Genomic DNA, 14239 nt, shown 5'->3' with positions numbered 1-14239 from the left:
TCAGGCTACACTCCCGTGATAATAGTTACAGAGTTGCTGCTGCAGAGAAGGAAATGACTTCTTACTTTTACATTTGCAAACACGGTCCCTTTCTATTGTGCCATGAGCAATTATCAGTTGCAGAAGTGCTGTTTACACAGAGCTGAGCTACTTGAAGAAGGTTATCCTTGGACTCAGGTGAACAGTCATCAGTTTGGAGTGGCTTTGGGGTGAGAGAGAACAGGACAGGTTTTTCAAACCACTTAATGGTCGCGTGGTAATGTTTTATCACAGAGGAGTCGTCCTCTTTCTTGCCACTTCATAAGAATGACTGCTAAATAAATGCATGAAAGCTGAAAACCTCCTTGTTTCCTCTTCACTTCCATTTCTGTCTAAATAAAAGGGCGGCAGCAGCCAGAATGCAGTAGCACTCTGAAGTCTGAAATGAAATAAAAGGGCAACAGCAGCCAGAATACAGCAGCACCCTGAAGTCTGAAGTGAAATTTTAGTGAGGGCCAAAATGTCCCATTTAGACTGGGATGGGTATCACACGGTCCACAGGTCCAACATTTTGTGGTTCTGCACATTGTTACTATGTTGTCTCTTAAGCCACATTTTTCTTTTGAAACGTGGCATATGAAGAGGCTTCTGGAAATGCAGTTCTGCTTTCAAGCCAAGGTGTACACTCTGTGTATGTCTTGTTTTCAAAGGAAAATGCAGCTTTTACACCATGTCTGCGGTAGAAAATTCAGTGGAGTAGTAGCTCCAGGGTGAGGGGCAAGTCTGGTTCCATGCCTGGGTTAGATGTTGCTGATTTACCGTAGACGCTAAGAAGTACTGAAGTGGCTTCATGGACTAAACGTTCAACTGCAGAACCTGCCAAATCAACCATCACCTCTGTCTTGAGATTCCTCTCTTGGCAGGTTGAAACTCTCTCACTCTTTCTTATTCTCTCTTACTCTCTCTTAGGATCAGCCTCTTGTCAGTAACTAATACTGAACTGTCTCTATGGGGTTATTTGTACAGAATTAATGGGATAATGTATGCCAAGTATTCTAAATGCCAGAAGTCACTGTATGGCAAATTACTTTGGAGAAAAATGATTATTTTCTTTTTTTGAGAATAACATTTGGGATGTTTTCAGTAACTTAAATTGCTCCTTTTTTTGGTACCAGTTTGAAGGTTCTCCTTTGGGCTTCACTGCCATTTGTGATAAGGCTATATAGGTTTCTGGGAAGAGATTCTCTTGGTTGTGGTTCCCACTCCTATTTTGAATGACCTCTTGAAGGGAGGCCTTCTTGCTGGCTTTGTTCAAGGGTGATGACGTTAGCTGTATTAAGCATGTTTTTTTAGAACCATGTTCTCTCAGATAATGTTTTAAATTATTGTAAATTCTTATTTCACCCTCTTTGGACATGGATGTTCACAGGGTTCCATTTTTGTCTGCTAACATACATTTGATTGACATTTTGGGCTAGCTGGATATGCATACTTTGGCTTTCTTTCTTGGCATGCTATGGTTGAACATTTAGTCAGTTAATTAACTTGTTAAGTCTAAATTGGGAATCTGTGGTCGCCAGTTTGATATTTGTTCTGATCCTGATAACTCTAGGTTCCCAGTGCAGACACAACAAGAAGCTGTAGTTGGTTCGCTTAAGAAATGTTGAGTTGCAGCATCCTAAAGAGAGAGATGACAGCATGCCTGGATGCATATTTCGGCTTCATTTGTTGAAATATACAGCTGATTGGGGCATGTATGTAAGTCACTGTGAATACCTCATGGAAAGAGGCAGGTATAAATGAAATAATAATAATAACAACAGCAATAATAATAATAATTCCTTTGGACCGTAGAATCACCATCCTTGGGACAGGTGCCAAATGGTTAGCAGTGCTGGAAGAGAAAAACCTTAAACCATGTAAGTGTCAAGACACCCTTTGATTTTTTCTTCTGTGTTTGGAGTCTCCCTGCCCCCTGCTTCCGTTTAATCCCAGCTTGTCCCACAACAACATTGTTCCTACAGAATTGTTCCTTTACACATGTGTCACGGTTGACACCTGTGGGCACTGATTCTCCTGCACTTATGGAGCCCAGGATAGGGCCACATGGTTCATTCCTAAAACTCCTGAGAAATACCCCATGAAATAATTCAGTTATTTTAAAAACAGATGTCTTGAGTCAGCCCAAAGTGCTTGCTTCTCGGCTGCTGGGTCCCAGAAGTCCCACCCTTGGTGAGAGAAGATTCCCCCTCTGTAGCCACTGGCTTTCACAGTTGGGAGGCCAAGAGGTGCATAAGGAAGGGTATCTTACTGTCTTCTCTGACCACTAATGCTATACCCTAGAGGTAGGAATGTTTGATTTTCCAACCGGCAGATCCAGCCTGTAGAGAGTCTAAAAGTGCCAATGAGACACCATAAGCTTCTGGTGTGACTGTTAGAGCAAATGGGGATTTTAAGTGTCTAGGGTCTCCCTGCATGCCCATACTCATTCTGAATTCTTTAGCCTAGGCTTCTCCATTTGTTCTTCCATCTATTGCAGTGCATGGTCATAAATACTTTGCGTGTCTAAGCAACCAGAGCATGTGGGCTGAGAAACTTCTAGGGTCTGTAGTCATATAAAATCACTCCCTTCTGTATCTACTCCCTCTTTGCTTTTTTCCCTGCTTTTTTCTCATTCTTTTGTTCTCAGCTTTGAGATGGTGAGTTTTCTAGGAGACAAGAGAAATGAAAGGGGGAATTGGTTACTCTGAAAGGGTTGAATTATGACTGTACTTGAAGTAATCCTGCTTCTTGCTTGGTGCTTTCTCCCAAGGCGAAACACATAACCTCCAGACCCTCCATACGATTTTGTCGACTGGTTCACCGCTCAAGCCCCAAAGTTATGAATATGTTTACAAGCACATAAAGAGCAACGTCCTTCTTGGATCCATTTCAGGTAGTGTTTGGCAGAGATTGAGACTCGGCTTTGGATGTGTGAAGGAAGGATTATGTAAGGTGTAGTCCAGAATGTCTAAAGGACTAAAGGTTTCTCAGACTTGTAGTAGGGTATAGGAAATGGGGTGCTTGCATATCAAATGCTTGTGGAAAAACTAAGGAGGAATTTAATGGTAGTAAGAGAGGGGTCTTGTCACAGGTTGTGTGGGTGACATTTCCAAGTCTATGAGGTTTGAGATCATGGAACCATCATTCTAGAGCAGACCCTTACCACCATTATGTATATGTGTGGACCAAGCATGTGGATAGCCTTCTAGTATGGCTCTTGAACGATATGGATTTATTACTTGCAAGTGATAGGATTTTGGTCTTTCTGAGAGAAGTGCTGATGCGATTCCTTCTTTGTTCCTTTCCCATTTTAAGGCGGTACGGATATAATTTCCTGCTTCATGGGACAGAACGTGTCCATCCCAGTTTACAAAGGCGAGATCCAGGCACGAAATCTTGGAATGGCTGTGGAAGCCTGGAATGATGAAGGTATATACACAGCTCTGCAAGAACGCACATTACTTTTTACGAGATCGGAACAGTGATAGCAACAGAAAGATTTTGAGCAGGACAGAAAACTTCAGAAGCATGAGGCAGATTAGGGTCTTCTGTTCCACCCTTCACTGTTTATAGCTCCCAGGTGGCTCCTGTTTTGATGCACATAAATATATTTAGAGAAAGCCTTACAGCATGGGTGAGGAACCTGTGGCTCTCTGGATATTGTTAGACTACAACTGCCATTATCCTTAATCATTGGCTGTGCTGACTGATGTGACATGCTGTCTAGCAACATCTGGCATGCCACAGGTTGTCCTCCTCTGCTTTGAGAGGGTCCTCTCTGTAGAAACAGGCTTGCTTCGAGCTGCACTGCAGATGAGGGTGAGGGTGACCAGAAATAGACTTCTCAGTGGTAGCACCACATGTGCATGGCATGCTCATTTTGCTTTTTTATGTGCCAGGTCAAAATCTTCTTTCATTTTTAAAAAAAATATATCCACAGTTTGGGAAATTTACTGTTTTGGACTACAGCTCTTAAATCCCCCAGCTGATATGGTATTGGGATTGTGGGAGTTGTAGTCCAAAGAAAAAACTTTATGAAACTGCTGGTGTTTTCTCTTAGATGGAAGAAATGCCAAATCAGGCGTGGGCATCATGAAGACCGTAAAACCCAATTCAGGGTTTTAGCCCTGTGACATGTAAACAGGATGCAGCAAATCCAGCGCAAATTTGGGATAAATCACCCATGTAGACAGTGATAAATAGACCAGTTGCATGATAAATACTTGTTCTGTGTTCGAAGCGCTAGTGAAAAAAAATAATATTTTTAATCCCATCAACAGGCAAGCCAGTTTGGGGAGAAAGTGGAGAGTTAGTTTGTACGAAGCCCATGCCTTGCCAGCCGACACACTTTTGGAATGACGAGAATGGAAGCAAATACAGGAAGGCCTATTTTTCAAGATTTCCAGGTCTGTACTGAAGGAATTTCTGAGTACTTAAAAGAGTTTTTCACATTTTTGATAAAGCCTACAGAACTAGTGTTGAACAAAAGAGTTGTGAACTGCTGTGGATACTGTGTTTGCTTTGTTTATTTTTGAAATGGTACATTGGGCAGTTTAAATGTCTAAAACTTCCTGCTTGCTTACCCACCATTTCTTTCTCTTCTCCATCTGCTACTATGGTGGTTTTGAAATATGTATGTTTGTGCATTGGTTACAAGTTTCGTAGAAGACAGTATTATTACCCCCAAAAGCTAACTGCATGTGATTGATGCTGTATCTTCCAGAACTGCTACTTGCTGGAAAAGCTTAGAGTTGTTGTTTTTTAAATTGTCTTTGCTTGACCTGTTCCAGAGATCAGACTCCTTTCCTCTGATCCGCATCGAAGCAGTCAATGTACTTTCAGTAAATAGTAGTCAGTCACCATCAAAACCATCACTGTTTGTTTATCTAGCCTCTTCTAGATGAATGTTTGCAATCCCTGGTTCTCATGCTTCACTATCTCAGTCACCTGTTTCGAGATGCTGCTCCTGTGCAACTAGAATTTATTGTAAAGACAAATGATAAATACTCTAAATTGCATGACAACTCTTCGACTTCCCTGTATTTATAATAATATAATAATAAAACTTTATTTATATACCGCCCTTCGAAACATCAGGGCGGTTTACAACAATAATCATATACATTTTTATATGTATTTTTTTATATGTATTTTCAACCTGTCTACCTTTTCAGCCAAGAGCTATTTCTGTTAATATTTAAGGCAGTTCTGTGCAATCTAGGTCTGGAGTCCTGATCCAGTGGAGATTATCAGACGGGATGGGACATCCTTTTCCCATCCTTGTCCTGTCCTTCCCGCACGCTGTAGTGCTGATCTGGACGTTGTCCCGTCCGGGAAGCACAAATGACTGTGATCGTGTGAAAGATTTTTGTATGTCATTGTCCCGTCAGTGAGGTGGAATTGTCCTCACTGCTCCTTGCTCTTCCTTTTGCGTTAATGAAAGAAACCGTTAATGTAGTTCCACTTCACTGACAGGTTTATGACAGGATCAGTGCATCAAGACTGAATGTTTTTTGTGTGATTGTTGTCATAGACGGTATAAGGACGAGCTTTGCTCCTGTCTCCCGTCTGATAATCCTCAATGACATGATTAACCTCCTTTGTGGCTTTCCCTGGGCAGGTGTTTGGGCTCACGGTGACTACTGCAGAATCAACCCTAAGACAGGAGGCATTGTCATGCTTGGACGTAGGTAAGCCATCCCTTTGGCCTAACCATGAACAAAGGTGTGCCATAGATATTAATAAGCATCACTGGCTGTGCATTTATTGACAAAGGGATGCCAATTCAACTCAGTTTTCTGGCTTGAATTTTTGAGACCATAAGGCCGTTCTCCTCCTCCTAACACTTCTTGCCTGTGTTTTGGCATCCTATGCTTCTCCCAAGGTCAGAACAAAGGTTTTTTTTTTCTTTTCCAAATACTGCTATGAACTTTCAAATTCTTCATGATGTTAAGCAAAGCTCCTGTGTTTACTACCCACTGAGGGTCAAGCTACCTCTGTCAATTACATACAAGGAATTCAATGTGCAGGTTTTGTTGTTATGTTCCTTCAGCCCAATTCTGACTTACGGCAACTGTATCCTATGGTTTTCTTGGCAAGGTTGATTCAGATGGGGTTTGCCGCCATTGCCTTCCTTTAAGACTTGGAGATTGACTTGCCCAAGGGTACCTAGTGGGTTTCTATGGCTAAGTGGGAATTTGAATCCTGGCCCCCCCAGAGTCGTAGTCAAACATGCAAACCATTATACACCTTACTGCCTTGTGCATGTTTTAGAAGCATTAAGAGTCATTGTAATGGGGTGGGGGCGGTACAAGGAAATGTGGCACCAGTGGGAACTACTTTCCTGGGGATAAAACAGCTGGGGGTAGGAGAGTGTGATCTTAACTAGGATTGCAGTTGTGTGGGGAGAGTATTTAACCCCCCTGCAGAGTCCCCCTTTGTTGGTTATTAAAAATGAAAAACAAAACAAAACATGCACAGTATTTACTTGTATATGCAAGTTGACTACCTGTTTAATTTGGCAGTAAGCTTGTCACGCCTCTTTTGGGGGAAGCAGGCACTTTATCAGCATCTCTCCCCCCCCCCCCTTGCCTTAAACAGAGGTTTGGGCCTGATGTATCTTTAGATATGAAGGTATAGAGTAGATTTATCCTCACCTGCCCATTTACTTTAATGGAGACTTGATATATTTTGTGCACACCCTACCATTATTCCTTATTTTTGCTAGCAGGCAAATGGCACAGCTGCTGAAATGTTATGGGGGGAGAACTTTGCACAAGACATCCATTTTCAGTACCACTTCATTGAATATTTCAACAACTGGTTCTACCCCATTTGCTTATGATGGCTCCTCCTGCCATATCCAGGTGTCATGTTTAATCCTCCTGTTGAACTACCAGATTTCCTTGAGTCTAAACTGCAACAGTTAAACCTATTTAGACTTATAGCACATACATATTCTTTTCTTTGGAAAACCTGGTTTTATGTTGTATGAATTGTGATGGAATAACAAGATCTTGTAATACTGTTAAATCCTAGCCTAGGGACAGTTTTTCTGCTGCATATTTTAACACATTTGGCTTATTGAGGATCAAGATGAATTGCGTTGGCTTTCACGTCTTCATCAAAGTTTGATTATATCTTAATGATTTGTTTTTCTCTGGGGCTTGTCCTTTTTCAGCGATGGCACACTGAATCCAAGTGGCGTCAGGTTTGGAAGTTCTGAGATCTATAACATAGGTAAGTGAATTACATTTCATCCTCTCATCTTCCCAGCCCTGAATTGTAATTTTCACTGAGTTCGTATGTACTCTTGTCTTTCTTCAAGAAGCAGGAGGTTGTGTGTGCAGGATTATCCCTTTCTTAGCTTCATAGTAATCATGCCATGTAAGCTAGACTATAGGATTTATGGGAACTTGGATAAGATGCCCTTTTATCTGATCCTATGCCCTGTCCTATGCAATAAAATTCCTTCTCATGTTTTCGGCCATATGAATGTGCTGATGGTGTGAGAGCAGCACTTTTATTTACTGTCACTCACATGCATTTCTTAGTTCCTTTTCCCAGCAGAGAAAGGTGAAACATTCTGTAGAACAGGTTGTTCCTCCCACTTGCTCCTGATAGGCAGGAAGGATAAAAAAGACGTTTTGATTTCCCATGAAGGTCAGTGTGTTTCCTGCTGACCTTCCAAGCAGGACACGTTTTTCCAATGCTACGTCTTTTCATTGCTCCGGCCGCTCCGATCACTATTTTGTTTCCCACCACTTGGTCTCTGGCCTTCCTACTACTCTCTTCTTCTCTGGTTCTGTCTCCTTAAAAGAAGAAAGAGAGAGTTCTCCTTCTTCTCTTTCCCTCCCTCTTCTCTCCTCTCCCTTGCCTCCGCTTTCACATTTCTCTACTCTGGAGGCACAGATGTTGAGATTAGAAGCTGTGACGCAGGGATGCCAAAGAAGGAGAAGAAGCCTACCACTTGTACTAGCAAAATCTTCCCCCTCCTGTGGCAGGAGAACAGCAGAGTCTTCTGGATGGTAATGGGCCAATGGAGGGGGAGGTAAATGGGCACATTGCTGCAGCCACCCAATGTCAGCCTCTTTTGGTCCAGGAGTCTCAGAGACACTCCAGAACCCAGAGGTTGTATTAGCGGGAGCCCTACCAACTGCAAACCCTCCAGCAACTCCCCCCCCCCCCCCCGGCTTGGATTTGGCTGCTGGTGGCTTGGGAAACTGCAGCTATGGCCAGAGATCCTAAGAGGGCAGCAGGGGGTGGTTGCTCACTTTCTATCCCACCACTTGAGTGACACCCCCCCCTGCCCCCAGAGGGAAACCTCATGGGTCCTAGAAGACTGTGGCAGTGACAGAGCCCACATGATCTCCCACTCCAGCAAGAGCACTGAGAAGCCAGAGAAGACCCAGATCACCACAGGCGCCAGCTTGAAAAGGTGCGCAAACCACCTTGGGCCCCACCTTGCCCAGGACAAATGGGGCCCAAAGGAATTGGACCAACGTCTTCTAGCACTCTGAAAACCTCTGCATGACACCTAATTCTAATAGGGTTGTTTGCAACTTTGCTTAAGAGAACACACGAGCTTTGCAGAGGACAGAGAGATGGGAACAAGGGAGAAAAATCCAGTCTAGATACTTGTGTTTTAAGGCCTGGAGTAAAACCTTATCCCAAGCTGATGCTCCCAAGAATGGCTCTCGGAGCACAGAGATATTTTGTGAACCTTAACAAAAAAAAGGAAAGGAAATAATGCTTGGCAGAATGAAAGCATCACCTTGGAGATACAATGCCAGCCTCATCTTCCACGATCATGGCATTTGTGTAATGAAGCTTGCATTTTGAGGATTGTCTTGAACCATCTGGCATGAGCAATCCCTTAGCTGTTGTGACTTGCTCTTTCCAAGAGAGAGGCAAAACACAGGCCCTGGTTGTCTCAAGTGAAGCATTGTTAATAGATTCCTTAGATTGATCTCCACTCCCATAATTCTTGCTGGTGCACAAAGAGGTTGTCAGCACAGGTCCGTGAAGTTAGTGGAGGAACCACTGTATAGAAGTGAGAGGAGCAGCAGTGGTGTTGAAACTGGAGCTGAGTGAATTGGTGCACTGTTTGGCTGTCATACTGTCTTCCTTGTGTGGGCAGCGGTTGAACCTTAATGGCCTTTCCTTTTCACCCTGTGTCATTTCACACACCCCTTTGTTTTCTTTCTCTCTGTTATATGGCTCTTTCCTCCTTTTCCTTTTTGGGATTGATGGGGAAGGGAAAGCTGAGAAATACAAGCTCATTTATGATCTTAGAGTCTGTTTTTTATGCCACATGTGTGATCCAGGAAATAGTTCTGATGGTATTTCAACTTATCTGAATGCAAGATGCATACACAACACTGAGTAATCATCTTACATTTTAGTACTATTTGTATTTGTTAATTTCTTTTCTGCCCAGCAGGCCTCCCAAAGCCATGTACAATAAAATGTATATCACTTAAAATTACAGTAAATTAAAACCTTTTAAAATAGCTCTGTTAAAACCAGGTTGGAGGACCAGACAGAATAATACTGTTAGAATCGTCTGCCAGAAGCTCAGCAGTGATGTAACCAACTTGACTTCCCTTGGCAGGTTATTCTAGCACCAAGATGCTCCTATAGAAACAGCCCTCTCATGTACTCACAAGCCTAGCCTTTCAAGGCTGTGGGACTCACAACCGTCTCCACTGGAGATCTCAAATGCTGAGGAGGCGCATTGAGAGGAAGAGTACTTTCAGTCATCTTATCTTGAAACTGTTTAAGGTTTTATAGATCAAATCTTTTCTTTCTCTCAAATATCACGGCAAGAAGTTTTGGCTTCCTCTTTTTCAGCTGCTCTGAATAAGGCTTTTAGTCAAATATTTCTATTTTGCTGGCTATTTTGATAAATAAGTGTATCTTTCTAGGTTCTAGAAGAGCTTTGTCTGAAATGCTGTTCAGTGATTTTAAAAAAAGTGTGTGTGTGTCCGCATATGCGCACATGTAAAATTTAGGCTAAATCACTTTAATCCTAGTATCAGTCTGTTGAGGTCAATGTGACTTGCATAAATGGTGACTGAGAAATCCCATTGATCACTATGGACCTATTCTAGTTGGGATCAAAATTGGATGAAGGGTTGGATGGATGGAGTTATATATATGTAAGAGAGAGAGAGAGAGAATGTGTGTATCACCTGTAACTGAATAAGCTCATCCATTCATCACTTTACAGAGGAGGGCCTTCTCTGTTGTGGTCATTGCAATGCAAAATGATCTTTCCACTGAAGATAGGGTGGGGTGGATGTTTCACCTTTGACTAAAGACCTATCTATTTACCTAGAAATGCATTGGAGGAGGTAGACCTAAGTCTACAAAAGCTCATGCTGCCAACTTCGTTCTTTAGTCAGTCTCAAAGGAGCTCCAAGACCACTCTACATACTGTTCTGCAGACTAACACGTCTATATCTTTGAATTCTAGAAATATTCCTGTTGGTTGTCTTAATTTTAACTGTGTTAGGCCAGGTTTTAATGAACAACTTGACGGATTTCACTGTCGTTCCGTCATTTCATGCACACACCCACTGTTTTAGTGTACATGTTTTTATTGTGAACTACTTTTGGATTTCTAAATTGACAAGTAAATTTACAGCGCTATAAAAATAAAGCTTAATAATAAGTAGTAGTAGTAAGTAAATGTTAGCTATAATGCACAAACAGATGGTGCCTTGCTCTATTCCATGTTAAGAAGTTCCCCCTGCATCTGAGTGGAACAAACTCCCTTGGAGTGTTGTGGAGTCTCCTTCCTTGGAGGTCTTTAAGCAGAGGCTTGATGGCCATCTTTCAGGGATGCTTTGATTTGGATTTCCTGCTTGGCAGAATGGGGTTGGACTGGATGGCCCTTGCGGTCTCTTCCAACTTTATGATTCTATGAGATGGTTGCTTCATACTACCTAATGGTGAAATTGGTCATTCTTCAGAGGTGTGTTCAGGGCCATGAGTTAGTAGTAGCCAACCAACTTGGTTTCTCAACTTGGAGATCTAAAGTTGAGCAACCATGGTCTGGTTTACTATCAATATATACTGCTCTCTGTCCAGGGGCTTGTGGGGTTCAATATGTCTTATGGCAGTGCTTTCTTGTTTCTTTAGTGGAAGCTTTTGAGGAAGTGTCCGACAGTCTCTGTGTCCCTCAGTACAACAAAGATGGCGAAGAAAGGGTCATCCTTTTCCTCAAAATGGCCACCAACCAGGCATTCAGTCCAGATTTGGTGAAACGAATTAGGGAAGCCATTCGGATTGCGCTCTCAGCCCGGCATGTTCCCAGCCTCATTTTAGAAACTGAAGGCATTCCGGTATGTCAAAGCAATGTTTTTCTTCTTTCCTCTCTGTTCAAAGCCTACACATACCTGAAAATTCAAGCCTAATTTTTCTTGATAAAGTTTTATAAATAGTTTGTCTGTGTTGCTTAGCGATGCTTTCCTTCTTGAATAAGCTTCTTTTTTTTCCTTCCTCTTAAAACAACAACAAATCTAACTAAAAACTTTGGTTAGATCTGTATTTGGTTTTTAAATACAACCAAGCTGTGTTGATTGAAACTTATTGGGTGTTGTCAGTAAATACCAAATGGCTTCTTGATCAAACCTAAAAGCTGCCTGTCTTCCCCACAAACCAAAGATGGTGGCCCATGGTCCAGGCAAGATGACTTCTTTAAAAACAAACACAGCTGCTCTCAAATCTCAAAAGCAAATGTTTCAGTGATTGTAAGGTGGCTTATTTATTCGGCCTTGGCATTCCAGAAGTAGCTTAACCAGGAAATTGTACCCTAAGATGCAATCTTAAGTGTATCTGTCTGGCAGGAAGACAAAGAGGGAGAATGTTTTGGCAGTTTTATTCAAGGTATATTGCAAAAATAGCTCCTGGCACATCTTGGATTTTTAAAATAAAACCTGCCTTAAAATGCTGCATTGGAGGCAGGGGTTATGGTTATGAGTGGGATGAGAGCATTGCTCTCATAAGAAATCTGCCCCCAGTGAAATTTTCCTTCTGTCCCTAAATGTCTAGCACTTCAGAATGTGAAGCACTGAAAATTATTCACACCTAGACCTGTTCTATTTGCTGTGTTCATATTCCCTATGTTCTCTCTTCTACTCACATTTGCCCATCCCCTTCGTTCGGATGCATAAACTGTATTTCTAAAGGCTCAACTGACGTTTTGAGTTACTGTGATCCATTTGAGGACCAAAGGAAAATTTCATGGAGGGGGCAGAATTCTTATTTGGGGGTATTGACTTCATTTTGTTCCCTTCCTGTAGCTGTGCCCCAATGAAGGTTTAATGTATTGTGTTCATCTCTTCCTTAAACCATAGAACCCAACCAGACATTCCCTCATGTCTGGGAACTGTAGTTCTTATCTGTAGGTGGTGGTGGTTGTGGTTAAGAATCTCAGAAGTCTAGGCCAGTCTGATCAGACTACAGTTCCCAGTTTGATTTTGGGGAAACCCTGGTATCTTTGGAAGGCTGAAGAAGCAGTCCATTACAACGTCTGTGAGTCTGCAGAACATGGAGGGTAAAAAGCACAATGGAGCAAAGATAAATGTTTGGTTGCCCATTGAGTGACATGCCTCGGAGTTCAGATATATATACAATTCATTATGTCAAGTGAGAGTGAGAGCTGGTCACTGCAACAGCAGCCAGCACTAGTGAAAACAAAAGAGCTAGAGATATCACAGAGCGATAAGGTGACGAAAGATAAAAATACAGTGGGCCCTTGGTATCCAATGGGGTTTGGTTTCAGGACCCCCCGTGGATACCAAAATCCATGGATGCTCATGTCCCTTTAAATACAGTGGCATAGTAAAATGGTGTCCTGTACATAAAATGGCAAAATCAAGGCTTGCTATTTGGAATTTATATATATATATTTAATATTTTCAAGCCACGGATGCTCAGATCTGTGGATAAAGCATCTGTGGATACAGAGGGCCAACTGTAAGTCTAAACTGAAAGTTAAAAGCACATCTTGTAAATCACTTGTAAATCATTGGTGGCCATTTCACCAATCCAGAGGTTGGCCAGGACAGGATTGCCTGTCAAGGCAGCAAGAAGCTCCCCAAGAGCCACCAGGAATCCATCTGGATCTATAAACCTCTTGGGGCAGACTATCTTAATGGGTCTCGTACCCGTGAATCTATCTGAGAACGAATGTGCAAGTATGAGTGGGCACAGCATTTTTCCTGAGTCAATGAATGGTAGTCAACTTCTGATTTTTATGTCTGTAGTAACCTGGGTGCTATTTCATTGTTGTCTTTTGTTCCTTGCTTCTTAGTACACAATAAATGGGAAGAAAGTTGAAGTGGCTGTCAAACAGGTTATTGCTGGGAAGGAAGTGGCTCAGCGAGGGATCTTCTCCAACCCAGAGGCACTGGACCTCTACCGAAACATTCCAGAGCTCCAGAACTTCTGAAGGAATCTGCCTTTTCCAACCATTTGATGTTTGTGTGTTATGTGTGTCTGGTTTTGTATTGTATATATAATATGTACATGGATGCTGTATGCGAAAGAAACTTATTTAAGTGACAGTGTTTCTTTTGAAAAAGGGAAATGCTGTTTTTATTGCCAAGTGCTTCATGAAAAAGGCTGTTTGTAGGAGTGCAGCGTTGTGAATTTTTGGCATATCGACAGTGCTCTTCCAGCCAAGAAGAGCTTACTTTCCCTCCTTTTAGGTAACTGGGTGCAGAATTTTTTTATAATGTATACTAAACGCTTGTTTTCTGGGTTTAATTTTATCTTTAAAATTAAGGTAAATGAAGGGAAGAGGGCAACTGTCACATGGGCGGTAGGGTTTTATTTAATTTAGCATAAGGGTCTAGGTTTCAGGCTGTGTCCTGAGCCTTTGGGGAATTTTTTATCAATGGAAACATTAGAAAATGGCAGGCAAATGCCTCCCTAGAGCATAGGTTACATACTGCTATTACTGTTCTTTGCTCACAGTATCTAGTCGCCGGAGATGGATGTGTTGAGGGTGCATTCTCAATTGACAAAAGTCAGCAATGAACCCTCCGAACATGAAAAATTGCTTTGGAAGACTACATCTCTCCCAGAATACTGGTCATGGTGACTGGGGGATTATGAAAGTTGGAATCCAAAAGGTATATTTTTCATGCTGCTTGGGGCCCAGCTGGTTTGGTCAGCAACCTGTTACAGAATTCAAGGTGTTTCCTTG

At 42.1% G+C, this 14239-nt stretch overlaps 1 protein-coding gene across 1 annotated transcript in view; it reads left to right on the top strand.

The window, feature by feature from the left end:
* Nucleotides 1-13826, top strand: part of LOC149281118 (acetoacetyl-CoA synthetase) — a 48726-nt gene extending 34900 nt beyond the window's left edge. Inside the window, exons 11-18 of the mRNA XM_089499650.1 lie at nucleotides 1834-1898; nucleotides 2792-2914; nucleotides 3337-3450; nucleotides 4302-4427; nucleotides 5642-5711; nucleotides 7202-7260; nucleotides 11167-11369; nucleotides 13343-13826. Of these exons, the coding sequence (XP_089355776.1) occupies nucleotides 1834-1898; nucleotides 2792-2914; nucleotides 3337-3450; nucleotides 4302-4427; nucleotides 5642-5711; nucleotides 7202-7260; nucleotides 11167-11369; nucleotides 13343-13480 (898 nt within the window). The 3' untranslated portion in view covers nucleotides 13481-13826. The remainder of the gene's footprint in view (nucleotides 1-1833; nucleotides 1899-2791; nucleotides 2915-3336; nucleotides 3451-4301; nucleotides 4428-5641; nucleotides 5712-7201; nucleotides 7261-11166; nucleotides 11370-13342) is intronic.
* Nucleotides 13827-14239: the final 413 nt, after the last annotated feature.

The sequence above is a fragment of the Sceloporus occidentalis genome, unplaced genomic scaffold, assembly GCF_023333645.1.
Source record: "Sceloporus occidentalis isolate IW3139 unplaced genomic scaffold, rSceOcc1.0.p SCAF_138, whole genome shotgun sequence".
NCBI classification, from domain to species: domain Eukaryota; kingdom Metazoa; phylum Chordata; class Lepidosauria; order Squamata; family Phrynosomatidae; genus Sceloporus; species Sceloporus occidentalis.
Note: the sequence above shows the minus strand (reverse complement) of the source record. Positions and strands in the feature narration are given on the sequence as shown.